Source organism: Gavialis gangeticus, unplaced genomic scaffold (assembly GCF_001723915.1).
Source record: "Gavialis gangeticus isolate Ggan-Ray unplaced genomic scaffold, GavGan_comp1, whole genome shotgun sequence".
Classification (NCBI taxonomy): Eukaryota; Metazoa; Chordata; order Crocodylia; family Gavialidae; genus Gavialis; species Gavialis gangeticus.
In genome coordinates this window covers 666,673-680,173 of record NW_017728959.1, presented here as the reverse complement: position 1 = coordinate 680,173, position 13,501 = coordinate 666,673, and the positions used below count along the sequence as shown (strand labels likewise).

At 47.5% G+C, this 13,501-nt stretch overlaps 1 protein-coding gene across 2 annotated transcripts in view; it reads right to left on the bottom strand.

Annotated features, from left to right (window-relative positions):
- MTMR4 (myotubularin related protein 4) overlaps positions 1-13,501 on the bottom strand; it is a 59,500-nt gene that overhangs the window by 26,985 nt on the left and 19,014 nt on the right. For both annotated transcript variants that reach the window (XM_019506629.1, XM_019506555.1), the window contains exons 2-6: positions 10,322-10,411; positions 6,535-6,651; positions 2,178-2,260; positions 1,713-1,879; positions 578-674 (exon numbers count right to left, since the gene is read on the bottom strand). In XM_019506629.1, coding sequence (XP_019362174.1) covers positions 578-674; positions 1,713-1,879; positions 2,178-2,260; positions 6,535-6,651; positions 10,322-10,411 — 554 coding nt within the window. The remainder of the gene's footprint in view (positions 1-577; positions 675-1,712; positions 1,880-2,177; positions 2,261-6,534; positions 6,652-10,321; positions 10,412-13,501) is intronic.

Here is a 13,501-nt window from a genome sequence, read left to right as displayed (position 1 = left end):
AGAAAAGCTTTTATTGGCTTACTGTCAAGCCCCCAGACTATTATTTGTCTGTTACTGTGCCCAGGAGCCCTACTACTTGGTGCACTAGGAAGCAAAATAAAAGACTATCCCTAGCCCAAACAGCTTACATTTAACACCACAGGCACCAGGTAGACACAGACACACAAGACACAGATGTACATACAAACAATGAAACAAAGAATATGACACTAAAAACACAGCAATATTGAGTCAGGCATGGGAACCTGGGAATTCTTACCATGCGAATGCTTCAGAGCCCAGGACTGGAGCCCAGGACTGATCAGAAAAAGGAGCTGTACATTAAAGAAATTCTCAGGCAAATAGTTTTAAAGATTCCAAAATGCTTTAGTGGAAGAACCACACCCATTACATTACAAACTGGACATGGCAGCATTTGTTGCAGTGATGCTAGCCCTGCAGGTTAAGTGCAGTGTTGCTCAAATTACTTGATCTGAGGGGATGGATGTGGTGGGGTCTGGCTTGTACACTTCTCTGTCCGAGGCTTGCCCAGGGTAAGGTGACGAGTTGGGTAGGGTATACCTGGTATACTACTCACTTATAATTGCTGTTGATGTCAGAGACCCTCCAGACATTCTGCAAGTCAAAGCCCATCCTTGCTAACTCCATCTGAAACCGATATCTTACATGGTCTCCTGGAATAGTAGAAGCACAGGGCAGTTACTGAGGACTGAACAGGGCCAAGGAAACAACTCTGTCAGCTGAAGCTTTAGGACCACTAACATAGGGCTAGATGAGAGATAAGCCACATCATGTTATCTTCATAGTATTTTGTGGGAGGACTGAGAGTTCCAAGTGGTTACAGCTGGTTCCATGGTGTTTATTTCTTGTTCTGATTTACAAAAAGTACCTCTCAGTGTCATAGCACAAATACATGGAGATGTGCCAAAGCACTGATGGTTTGATCCCATCCCCTCTTTGTGGGCATGTTCAGAAGAGCATGGACATGTGGCACTGCAAACATGTTTGCAGTGCCACATACTGCACAGTCACGTGTTTTCCATGCTGCTGAAAAGTGGAGCTGGGCTGCTTGGAGTTGTGCTGTGGCTGCCGGCTAGGCTCTGCTCTGCAGGATCGCCGCAGCTGCAGCCCCGGGAGGCCCCCAGAACCCCAAGTAAAGCTGCTGGGGCCAGCATAGTGTTGGCCCCTGCCTCCCTTACCACTCCTAGGGTAACTTGGCACATGTGGCACGGGTGTTCCCCAGGGACAAGTAGCTGTTGCACAAGGTACAATGCTGCTGTTTGTCCCCAGGGAAGCAAACGTCTGTGCTGGTCTGGACGTGGCCTGTGAGTTACCATAGCAGCAGCTTCAGAGGAAGAAACAAGGAAGCCCCCTAGTGGTCAATTGTGAAATTATCATGTCCCAGGAATATTTCTTCTAGATTCCTCAAGTAGAGTTGACTTGTTCCCAGTGCACACAAGTTTCTCTCTCTGACACTTTTGTCCAATATGACTCTAGATGTTTTCATTACCTGGGCCAGTGTCAGACACTATAAAACTATTAAATCCTTGGCCTCATTCATATCAAGGAGCGCCATGGATTACTTGGGTGACTGGATTCTTGGAAGGATTAGTAAAGCCGCAAGAGAAGACAAGGTGCAGCCTGATAACAGGGTGTGAACAGCACCCCTATGGTCTGCCTCCATCTAGGCAGGCTCTATCTGGGCAACTCACCTGGGCGGCACAGATGTGCATGCTGATCCTCCTCATCAGCACAAACCCCCAAGCACCAGGCATGGTAGGCAAATGCAAACAGGTCCTCAGGCTTAGCAGGGCGGGCAATGGCTCGAGTAAGCCTCTTCAGCCACTCCTGGCACTGCTTAAAGGTGGAGAAATGGCACCTGCAGAACACAAAGACACAAGCTCATTAGGGCCCAGGCAGGAAATACTTGCAGGTAACACCACTCTCTTGCAATTTAACTGGGGGAGGGGGGTACAGTCCAACTTTCCTGGAAGGCCCAAGGGGCTCTGGCCTCCCCTAAGGAAGGCTCAGCCACACCTGTACACAGAAGGCACCTCTAGATGGTGGAGCCTGACAGCTGCGATGGTGAGAAGAGGGGTTCCCCAAGGCTGATGACTGTATCTGGGCCTGGAGAAGCCTTCATGCTGTGGCAGTAGATCATGGGACAGTTTAGCTACCTGATCACTTTGGAGTCCTTGCAGACAATGTGCAGCTGGAACATGTCCCGACACTCCACACTTTCCATCATCCTCAAAGGCACCTAAAGCAGGCAGACATAGGACATCATAAAACATCTCACACTGATCAGCACCCCAGCCCTGGTCAAGACTCTGTAAGCAACTCCCAGTGCTAGGGTTTGATGTAAGCAACAGGACATTCCCTGGTTTATGCAGCTTTATAATTGAGAAGCTTGAGTTTCCCTTAAGGAGAAACACCAAGACCTCCCTCCACCCCCCTGGTCATGGTCTCACTGTCAGGGAAGGACTCACTGGGTACTAAAGGACATTGATGGCACTTGATACTAGTGATACAGGCTTCCTGGATTCAGCCTAGTAAGCAAAGGGGATCACAGATATAGAGGGGGCAAGATAAGCAGGCCAATTTGGGTGAGAGACCCTCATGTGTATAATGATGTGGGAGGAAGTCTTGAACTTCTGCAGTGTGGTCACAGATCCGGGTGCCCTGCCCCTAGTCTCAGTACAAGAGAAGTGAGTTTTAGGTTGGGCTGCAAAAGCCCTTCTCACATGTCTTACAATCCAACTATTCGGCACTGGTGAGGCCACATCTGGAGTACTGTGTCCAGTTTTGGGCCCCCACTACAGAAAGGATATGGACAAACTGCAGAGTGTCTGGCAGAGGGCAATGAAAATGGTTAGGGGGCTAGGGCACATTACTTCTGAGAGGCTGAGAGAACTGGGCTTATTTAGTCCGCAGAAGAGAAGACTGAGCAGCGATTTAACAGCAGCCTTCAGCTACCTGAAGGGTGGTTCCAAAGAGGACAGAGCTAGACTGTTCTCAGTGGTGGCAGATAACAGAACAAAGAGCAATGATCTCAGGTTGCAGCAAGGGAAGTTTAGGTTAGATACTAAGAAAAACTCTCTCACTAGTAGGGTAGTAAAACACTGGAACAGGTTACCCAAAGAGGTTGTGGAATCTCCATCCTTGAAAGTTTTTAAGACCTGGCTAGACAAATCCTTGGCTAGGATGATCTAGTTGGCGATGTTCTCACTTTGAGCAGGGGGTTGGACTAGATGACCTCGTAGATTTCCAAGGTCAGAAGGGACCTATTAGATAATCAAGCCTGACCCCCCGCTCTAGGCAGCAAAGAGCACTGGGGCTAAGTAACTCCAGCCAGGTGCTTGCCTAATCTCCTTTTGAACACCTCCAAGGTAGGGGAAAGCACCACCTCCCCTGGAAGCCCATTCCATATTTTGGCAACCTTCACTGTACAGGATTTCTTCCTGATGTCCAATCTAAATCTACTCTCCTTCAGTTTATATGGCTGTTGTTTCTAGTAACCCCAAGGGGCGCCCTGGTAAAGACCATATCCCCTATTCACTGTTGACCCCACCAAGCAGTTTGTAGACAGCCACGAGATCACCTCTCAGCCTTCTCTTGCGGAGGCTGAAGAGATTCAGGTCCCTCAATCTGTCTTCACAGGATCTTACCTGCAGGCCCACAACCATATGAGTACCCCTCCTCTGAACCCTTACCAGGTTATCCACATCCCTCTTGAAGTGTGGCGCCCAAAACTGGACGCAGAGCTCCAGCTGCAGCCTCACCAAAGCCGCATAGAGGGGAAGCATCACCTCCCTAGACCTGCTTGTGATGCACCTACTAATGCAGGAAAGAGTGCGGTTAGCCTTACTTACTACCTTGTTACATTGGCAACTTATATTCATTTTTGAGTCAACTGTGACTCCAAGATCCCTTTCCGCTGCTGTGCTACTTCGAATGGTACTTCCCAATCTGTAGGTGTATTGGTGATTCTTTCTCCCCAGGAGCATTACTTTGCACTTATATTTGTTAAATTGCATCCTATTCTGATCTGCCCACTTCCCCAGTCTATCTAAATCTGCCTGAATTCACTCCCTACCCTCTAGTGTGTTTACTATACCCCATAGTTTGGCGTCGTCTGCGGATTTGGACAGAGTGCTTTCTACACCCGCATACAATTCACTGATGAAGATATGGAACAGTACTGGTCCAAGGACAGAGCCTTGGGGGACGCCACTGCCCACATCTCTCCAGGTAGAAACCAACCCATCTACCACCACTCTCTGGGTTCGTCCCATAAGCCAGTTTTCCACCCACCTGACTGAAAAAATCCACGTTACAGCTAGTTTACTTGTAAAAATTGGGTGCGAAACTGTGTCGAATGCCTTTTTAAAAGCCAAGTAAATAACATCTACCTCTGTTTCTGCATCTAAGCACTTTGTGACCTGGTCATAAAAAGAGCTCAGGTTAGTCAGGCAGGATCTGCCTGCTACAAACGCATGCTAGTTGCCCCGTAACATTGTATTAATCACTGGCCCCCCACAAATGTGATCCTTAATTATCTTTCCTAAGGTCTTGACAAGAATAAAGGTGAGGCTAACTGGCCTATAATTAACCAGGTCCTCCTTCCTCCCCTTCTTGAAAATAGGGACCGCATTGGCCCTTTTCCAGTCTTCTGGGACTTGCCGAGCACCAGGAGCACTCAGTTGTGCCAGTGGTTTTGCTGTGACACTGGCCAATTCCTTTAGTACACTTGGGTGAAGATCATCAGGGCCTGCCGACTTAAATACATCCAACCCCTCCAAGTACCCCTTCACTAGGTCAGCACTAACCACTGGTGGTTTGGTATTTCTCTTAAGCCAGACTAAAATCTCATTGGGAGGCATGTTTGTATCCATATCCGGGAACACAGATGCAAAGAAATCATTTAAGAGCTCAGCGTTGTCCATCCTATCTGTTACAAGTTGCCCTAGTCCATCCTGTAGCAGTCCTACGTTACCCTGCGCTGCCTTCTTTCTCCCTATGCACTTAAAGAAGAACTTTTTGTTACCCTTAATCTTTGTTGCCAGCCTGAGTTCTGTTTCTGCTTTGGACTTCCTCATTACTTCCCTGCAACTGCGAGCCAAGCAGGTATACTCCTCCCGGGTGGCTGCCCCTTGCTTCTACATCCTGTAAGCCTCTCTTTTCCTCTGTAGGCTCTCTTGGATTTCCCTGCTCTGCCAAGAGGGTTTCTTGGCTCTTTTGCCTCCCTTTATTTATGTGTACTGGGATGGTACCCCTCTGTGCCTGCAAGACCAGTCCCTTGAGAAACTCCCACCCTCCCTGGACTCCCAACTCACCAATGTTATTACCCCTCAGTCCCACTCCAACTAATCTCCTGAACTCGTTGAAGTTGGCCTTCCAGAAGTCTAGCACTTCTGCCCTACTAGTTATCTTTCCTACCTTTCGCCGGATAGTGAATCCTATCAACAGGTGGTCACTATCTCCTAGGTTACCTTGTACTTGCAGATCCCCCACCAAGTCCTCCCCTGTGGCCAGCACCAAGTCGAGGAAGGCATTTCCCCTAGTGGGACTGCGTATCTCCTCTGTTAGGTGCAGGTCCTGTACGCAGGTTAGGAAGCTATGTGAATGGGCAGACCTGGCTGACTGCTCCTCCCAGCAGATATCCAGGTAATTAAGGTCACCCATGACAACCAGGTGCTTTGAGTGTACTGCCTTAGAGAGCTGTCTCAAGAATTCTAGGTCTAACTCCTCCTCCCGGTGTGAGGGTCTGTAGTAGACCCCCTCTACCAAGTCCCTTTCACCCCTACCCCCTTGTAATCTGACCCATAGGACTATGATCTGTCCTTCTTCTGTCTCCATTTTATTACATAAGATGTGCAGAGCAATGCCCCCTCCCCCTCTTTTTTCCCAATCTATTCTGTCTGTATACACTGTAGCCCTCAATGCCCACTGTTCAATTGTAGGTAGGGTCCCACCATGTTTCTGTTAGCCCAACCAGGTTGAAATCTTTGTCCGCAAGCAGGAGTGCAAATTCCTTCTGCTTATTTCCAATACTCCAAGCATTAGTATAGAGACACCTAAGCCCTCCCATTAGGCCTTAGTACTCCCCTATCCTGATGCTTAGGTTCCTTGGAAGCCCATTCCATATTTTGGCAACCCTCACTGTAAAGAATTTCTTCCTGCTCCTAAGGAACCATATTTTCTATGATTCTGGTGGGAGGGTGGAATGCATATGGAAAAAAAAATGGAAAGGGAAAAACCTGACTGCCATTAAAACAAGAACTCTAGCCCACATTCCAGGACAGGGGGCATTCGCTCACTCCAGAAGCACAGCCACTTCAGCCATGGCTATGGAAAATGCCCTGGAAAATGCCAGGCCATGGAGCTCCTGAGAGATGCAATTTCTGTGCCACAGGTAAAAGAGCTAACAACTGCAGAGACTCCTGCATCTGGCTGAGTGAAAAGTGATGACAGAGCTGTAAGAGTACTTCAAGAGATCAAAAACAAACCAGGGACAGACGGATGCAGACTTACATTGATCACAGAGTCCTTAAATTTGATATGAAGCCGGTAGTTGGAGATGGCGATCACGGCATCATTAGCATGGCCAAGATACTCCACCCCCTCACCCTGCAACACAGTGAATGGGACCTAGAGGAGAGAGACACATTTGCACAGTCAGAGAAGCTCTCAGGCAAACACATGCAGGGCAATTTGCACAGCAGACGTGAGAACAGCTAGTTCTCTTAGTGCCTTCTGAATGCAACTTCCGTAAGGATGCTTGTCAGACAGAGCAATCTGTCTTTCTCCCTTCCTTGTGAATAGCAAGGTGGGATGCAGACTCCAGTGACTCCCCCCACTCCACCCTTTGGGTTCCCCTCTGAAAGCTATTCTGTTTGAGATGCGATATCCACACTGAAGCCCGCTTCTCCAAAGGTACGAGACAGTGTCATCATCGCCAGGGATCCAGGTTTTCCATTTCCCAAGGAAAAACAGAGAAAAATGTGGATTTCCCCCTTCATCTGAGGAAAATGCGGATTTCTCATTTTAACAGAGAAACCCACAGATTTTGCTCTTTTGCAGAGTTCCAACCTGCAAGGGGCTTGAGGGGGGTGTGAGGAGGGTGATCAGGCAGCCTGGAGGGCAGCTTCCACAGGTAAGTCTGGTGGGGCAGGGATTGAGGCCCCCATAAGAAGGGAGGGGGGAAGTGTGTTGGGCAGGGCTGGGCAGGGGGCTAGAATGTGTGGCAGCAGGGAGTGGGACAGGGCTGTGGGCAGCTTGTCCGGGGGGCGGGGCTGGCTCCCGGTTCGTACGCACACTCCTGGACCTATGTTTTGTGAGCTAAAGGGGCAGAGGGAGCTCTGATTTTTCAATGATAAAAACCCCCAAAATCAAATACCAAAATGTAAAATGGATTTAGAATTTATTATATTGATTGAGGCACTGTTAGGCTTCCAAAATGCTTTATATGTAAATATATCAATAAAACATTATGTTCAACTGAGTCCTACATATATAGTGGTATTTCATTTTAATCATGGATTTGGGGGTTTTAATCAGAGAATTTGGAATTTTTTTATTGGGGAAAACTGGGATCCCTGGACATCACAGAACTGGGAGGGGTCTGGGCAAATAAGCCTGCAGGCTGATGTAGTGAAAAGGTCTGTCGCTTCAACACTTGGACCTCTGAAATGTACTCTTTCAGGAAAGTGTCTGACCAGATACACTTCTGGAAACATGACATGGAGTGATTTACAACACAAGTGATGGCCATCCCTGGCTGTGCATCTTGGTGGCAAATATCTGGTAGCAAGAAGGTCAGGTGGCAAGGAAAGGGGTTTAATCACTAGCATTCTCACACAAAACAAATCCAACATCAGCCTGAGCAGCAAAGCAAGGCAGAGGGAGCTTAGGATGCAGATCTGGCAGAGACATGTCTCTTGTTTGGAGATACTTTGCAGATGGCTCAGAACCCTATGCCAGGGGGTCTGCATGACCTTAACACTCCCCTTTCTCCATAAGGCAAAGTGCCATGTCCGTACATGATCCTGCAGCATCCCCTATATGTAACTGGACAATTAGTAGCATCCTGAGACCCACTGGTTACAGTCCAGGCAAATACACGGGACAGACAAGGCCCTGGCCACAACCCCTGCAAAAAGCGTTGTGCATAAATCTGCATACGCAGTTATTTTTGACTGAACATGGAGAAGTTAATGCAAAGACTACTGGACAGCCATAAACGAGGCATCTTTCACTCCCCCCCTGTACTTCAGGAACTGACTCTGCTGTACATGGGGTCCAGGTTGGCAGCCAGATATGAATAACCTTCTTGGGTAAAAATGGGAGGCAACAAGCTAAACTTAGTTTTCTCTTTATGCTTCCCCCTGGCTCTCTGTGCTTTGCAGACTCAAAGCCTAGCAGTTTAAGGCAGGCTCTCTCTTCACAGAGCTTTGACTTCAAAACACAGAACAGCAACCAAAATATTTGGCACATACAGACTTCAACTCTGAGCCTCTAACTTGCTTGCATGAGGAAATTGGTGGAGTTATCCATTAAAAACTCTGTTTTTTTCCACTTTCTGATACTTCCATGGCCTACATTCATATTACCTGCATACCAACCTCCCTGGCTCTTGGCCTTTGTTTTTAGATAACATTTCATGAACAACTTACCCTTTTGTTAACATTTACAGATAACTTTAGAATCTTCAGTGGACTGAAACTGACTAAGAGTTCTGGGCAAAACTGAAGGTCTCAACTGGCAGAAATGTGAGGGGAAAATATTATGTTCTCCACTGACAACACTATGTTTAGCTATAGTTTTCTGTGCTTCCTTGGCTCCTTCTCAAGGCAACAGACAGAAGCTTTAGAAGCAGGCTTGTAAAATCAGTAGACTTGAAAGAAAGCAGTGATGGAATGAACTGGACAGAGCTCTTAGAGGGTGGGGGGAAACACTACACTGGTTGTCCTAACCCCTGCTCTTCTGCAAAATGCCTTGTTATATGGATTCATCCCATCTCTCTCATATCCATTTCCCAAGACCCCATATTTTCAACACCTTTTTCACTCCTGACGTCAAAGCCAAACAATGCATTCAGAAAGGCACTGCCAACAACATCCAGGATGTTCAAAGTGCTCTAGTGAGTGTGAAATGTACAACCAGATTCTGGTTCCAGCTACAGGCAGAGGACAGCAACTAGGTGGGACTACATGGGAGTTTACTGTATAGAAAACAGCAAGAGAATGTAGCAGCTTTGGTCACAGCATCAGCCTGTGCTATTGTCCTTGCTTGTATCCATGGCAGCAGCTATAGGTATAGCCAAGGATGGGCTGGCTCTCAGAGAGGAAGCCTCTCCTTCCAGCAGGTCTACAGCAGAAGAGCTTCAGGAGCACAACCCAGCTGACTAGATCAGATGCTGCAGCAGGGATGCTTGTTGCCATGCCATGGGTAGTCTGGTTCTGATGCAGTCTAATTGGCCCAGGGAGGATCTCTCAGCAGCTGAGAGTCAACACAGAGGCTGTTACAATGCTTAACCCCCCTGAATGCTGGCACCGCTACAGGGGTGTTGCCAGGACGTCCTTGCACTATATCATTCCTCAGCGACACTCTCATGACTCTCACTGCAGCACAGTGCAAATCAGAACATCCTTGTGTGCGGAAGGAAGAGATGAAGGAAGAACCACAGAGCTGTAGAAAATCAGCAGCCCTCCAGCACATGGGCAGTGACCTAGATTGCTCACACACCAGGGGCCCAGAGTCAGTAGTAGAACTGTGTGGGGCAGGGGGAAGGGGGGCACCAGCCCCAGACACTGACTTAAAGGGAGTGCAGGTCTGGTTCTCTCAGAAGGTTTTGCCACAGCAAGCACAGCCTGGCTATATGGGCCAGGCAGGCGCAACCCCATGTCCAGCAGTGCATCTGGGGGGAAAAGGAAGGAATGACACCCTCTTCCCAGAGCCTTTACCAGGGGAGAAACAGCCCTGTCCCCTGGGGTAGGAAGGCAAATGGGGCACCATGAGCAGCCACCTGGGAGCCCCTACCACTGGCTGTCCCTCAGTGGCAGCAGCCCAAACCCATGCTGCTAAGGCAGCATCAGTTGCAGCTGCCACTCAAATGAGGAGAGCCCCAGCATGTAAAGGCAGGTAAGACCCCTCTTCCTATCCTCCATCCCACCACCAACCCAAGCACTGAAAGAGCCTGCTATGCCTCTGCCAGGGGCGTTGATGTTCCTTTGGCTAGGAACGTTTTCAGGTTTGGCATTGTCAAAGTCAAGCCCACCAAGCCCCAAAGTGGGTGTTTCCTGGGTTCTTCAATTCTTACCTGCAGAGATTCTTCCTCTTTAACCAGCTCTTTTTGGGGGAACAAGTCCTTGGCTTGGATGTACTCCAAACTGGGAGGGCCTTCCTCACCCTGCATTCCAAACAGAACACATGCTAAGAGGCAGGCCACTTTCTCCATGTCAATATAAGCTGTCAAAAGGCAGTATGCAGGCTCTCACCAGACGATCACTGTCTGCTAGACCCCCCACCCCATTCTCCATGTAAGAGCATCCAGCACTCTGCATGGACTCCACTAATCAGCTCCTATATTCCACATCAGGCCCTCCTTCATCATCACATAACATCAACAGCATGAGAAAATAGTTAATGCAGCCCTTCTGGCTAAAGGTTGTATGGCAGAGCAGCATTTGATGAGCCAAGAAGAAATAAGCAAATGACGTATGATACAGATACCACCCAGAAGGCAGATGGAGTAAATTTTTCATGGGATTTTCCATCATTTTTTAAAAGCCCTTTTGTTTACCAGCATCTCGGAGTCATGACAAGGACTCCACTGTCATTCCCAACTCTGGGGGCAATGTCTCTTCCCCATCTAATTTTTTTTTAAAAAGTTCACTTAAAAAAACAACAACTAGCTTCTTAACCTGAAGTACCTCACTAACATCATGTTCCATTCCCCAAGCCCAAGTGCTCAGTGAGAACTGCTCAGCATATAATTTTCCTTGGATTTGATAAAAACTTCTGAACTTAGATGAGAAAGGCTTGAACCTTGGGGAGCTCCATGGAACTGCCTGAACACTTAATCTGCTTGAGTGGCCTTGTGAAGCTTACACACACAGGAGTATATTTGTAGCATTTGTAAATACCATGGAATAACCAGCTAAAAGAAGGTGGGGGGAGAGAAAGAGAGAGAGAGACAGAGCGCATGCTGTATTCTGAACTTAGAACAATGACTCTCAGGAAGGGTGGCGCAGCACCCTGGGGTGCCTTGAGAACCTTTCAGGGATGCCACAGAATGCCGTGCAGTGTTAACACTTTTAGGTGTGCAGAATAAAACCCTGATAAATGCTGAGGCCACCTCTAGACGAGTACAACCATGTGGTATGCAGTGCCACAAACATGTCTGTGTTTGTCCCCTACCTAGGGGGCAAAAAACCCACGGGAAAAAAAAAGGCGGAGCTGTGCATGCACAGGCAGCGCGCACCACTCAAAAGTGGAGCTGGGCTACCCACAGCCATGCTGCAGCTGTTGGTCAGGCTCTGTGAGGCAGAATTGCTGCTGCTGCTGCTGCAGCTCCAGGAGGACCCCAGAAAAGGCTGCTGGAGACAGCCCGGTGCTGGCCTTAGCCTTCCCTACCCCACCTGGGGTAACTTGCCATGCGCCAAAGCATGTGTGGCATGGGCATTCCCCGGGGACAAGCAGCGGCAGCGCAAGGTGCACTGGTGCTATTTGATCCCAGGGAACCAAACATCCATGCTTATGTGGATGTGCCCAGCGATTTCAAATAGGAAACCACAGTATTAAAAACCTTCTGACCTGTTGTGGGCTTTCTGAGTTCTCTACAACAGATGAATTGCTCTCTTAATGCCTTAAGTCTAATGAGGGGTACCCAAAGTCTAAAAAAGATTCAGAACCACTGTCCTAAAGAGTGCTCCCTCTAAGCTGTGTGGTGTGCATGGTCACACAGGCGCACATGTCAGCGCGGCATGAGCATGTGCCTGCACGGCCCCACAGCTTAAGGCTGCTGGTCCTAAACTATTTCACTCCCAAACTCTTTCTTCCTGTTCAGTTAATATTCCTCCCCCAAGTTGATTCTGTTGAGAAAGGAATAAAGTTCTTAAATAATAAACGGGAAAAAGTGCTGTTTTGTGCAATGTAAAGGTTGGTGAAAATTAGTGATTAGCAATTTGGGGTTCTCGCATGTGTTATTATAAAGGGAACTAGCTTTCTAAGGATTGGGCATTTGTTGATTTATGAAAACCAGGACCCTTTAAACTGAGTATCCAAAACACAGGAATCATGTTTGTAACCCTTGTTCCAAGTCAATGGCTCTCAACTTCCTTAGACTCAAGGTACCCTTTGACAGACCCAAGCACCCCTCAATAGATTTAAGGCACCCCTCAAAAGATGTCAGATCTTAGTTTTCACTCAATTTTTGACTACGGAAAAAACAATACAGCAATTTTCTGTTGCAAAGAATCCAGAAAGACCACAACAAGTCAGAAGGCACTGGAAGTTGCATTCTGAACTTAGAACAATGATTTTCAAGGGTGTCACAGCACCCTGGGGTGCCTTGAGAATTTTTCAGGGATGCCACAGAGTACCACACAATCTTAGTACTGTTAGGTGGGCAAACAGGATTGACAAGACAATCACAGAGATTTCAAATAGGAAACCACCATGTTAAAAACATTTAGACCTGAGGCATACCTTGGAAGTGCTAGCTCTTAGCTTTCACTCGTTTTTTGACAATAGAAATATGAGAGGAATTCTTCTGTTTCAAAGAAATCAGGAAACCCAAAACAGGTTAGAAGGTTTTTAACATGGTGGTTCCCTATTTGAAATCTCTGGGTTTATTTTCTCAATCATGTTTGTACACCTAGCAGTGCTAATGTTATATGGAACCCCAGGGCACCCTTTAAAGGATCTCAAGGCACTCCAAGATGCCAAGATCCCTGGCTGACAATCACTGGTTTAGGATAATTTATTCTGAATATCACCTGGAAATCAATGTATTTTAGAGTCTCCCCTATAGGTTTGATTTATTGGTCCGCAAAGAGATCTATTTTTGGGTAAAATAATATTCACTTTCAAATCATAAACTGTTGGTTTTAATATATGTAAGTAAAATGAAAAAAAAATACTTGAGTCATTTAGGGGAAAACCTTGAAATACAGCCCAAGGAACGTCTCTGACATACCAGTGATCTTAGTGTTTAAAATCATCCATTGAACTAAATACTATTTTAGAGCAGATTTTTAAAATAACAATTTCAGCAGTCAGCCTCATACACATACAATTTAACTAACTTGAGCAGACTTGTTCTTCTCTCAAAGCACAGAGTACAGACCTCACACCTCACCCTAAGCACACAGAGAGTGGGCCTCATGTCACACTCTCCCACCCACCCTGCACAGGTATAGAGCACAGGCCTCATCACACACACACTCCAGCCACGCACAGACCTGCTCCCTCCACCCCAGGGTGGGGGATTTCTTCA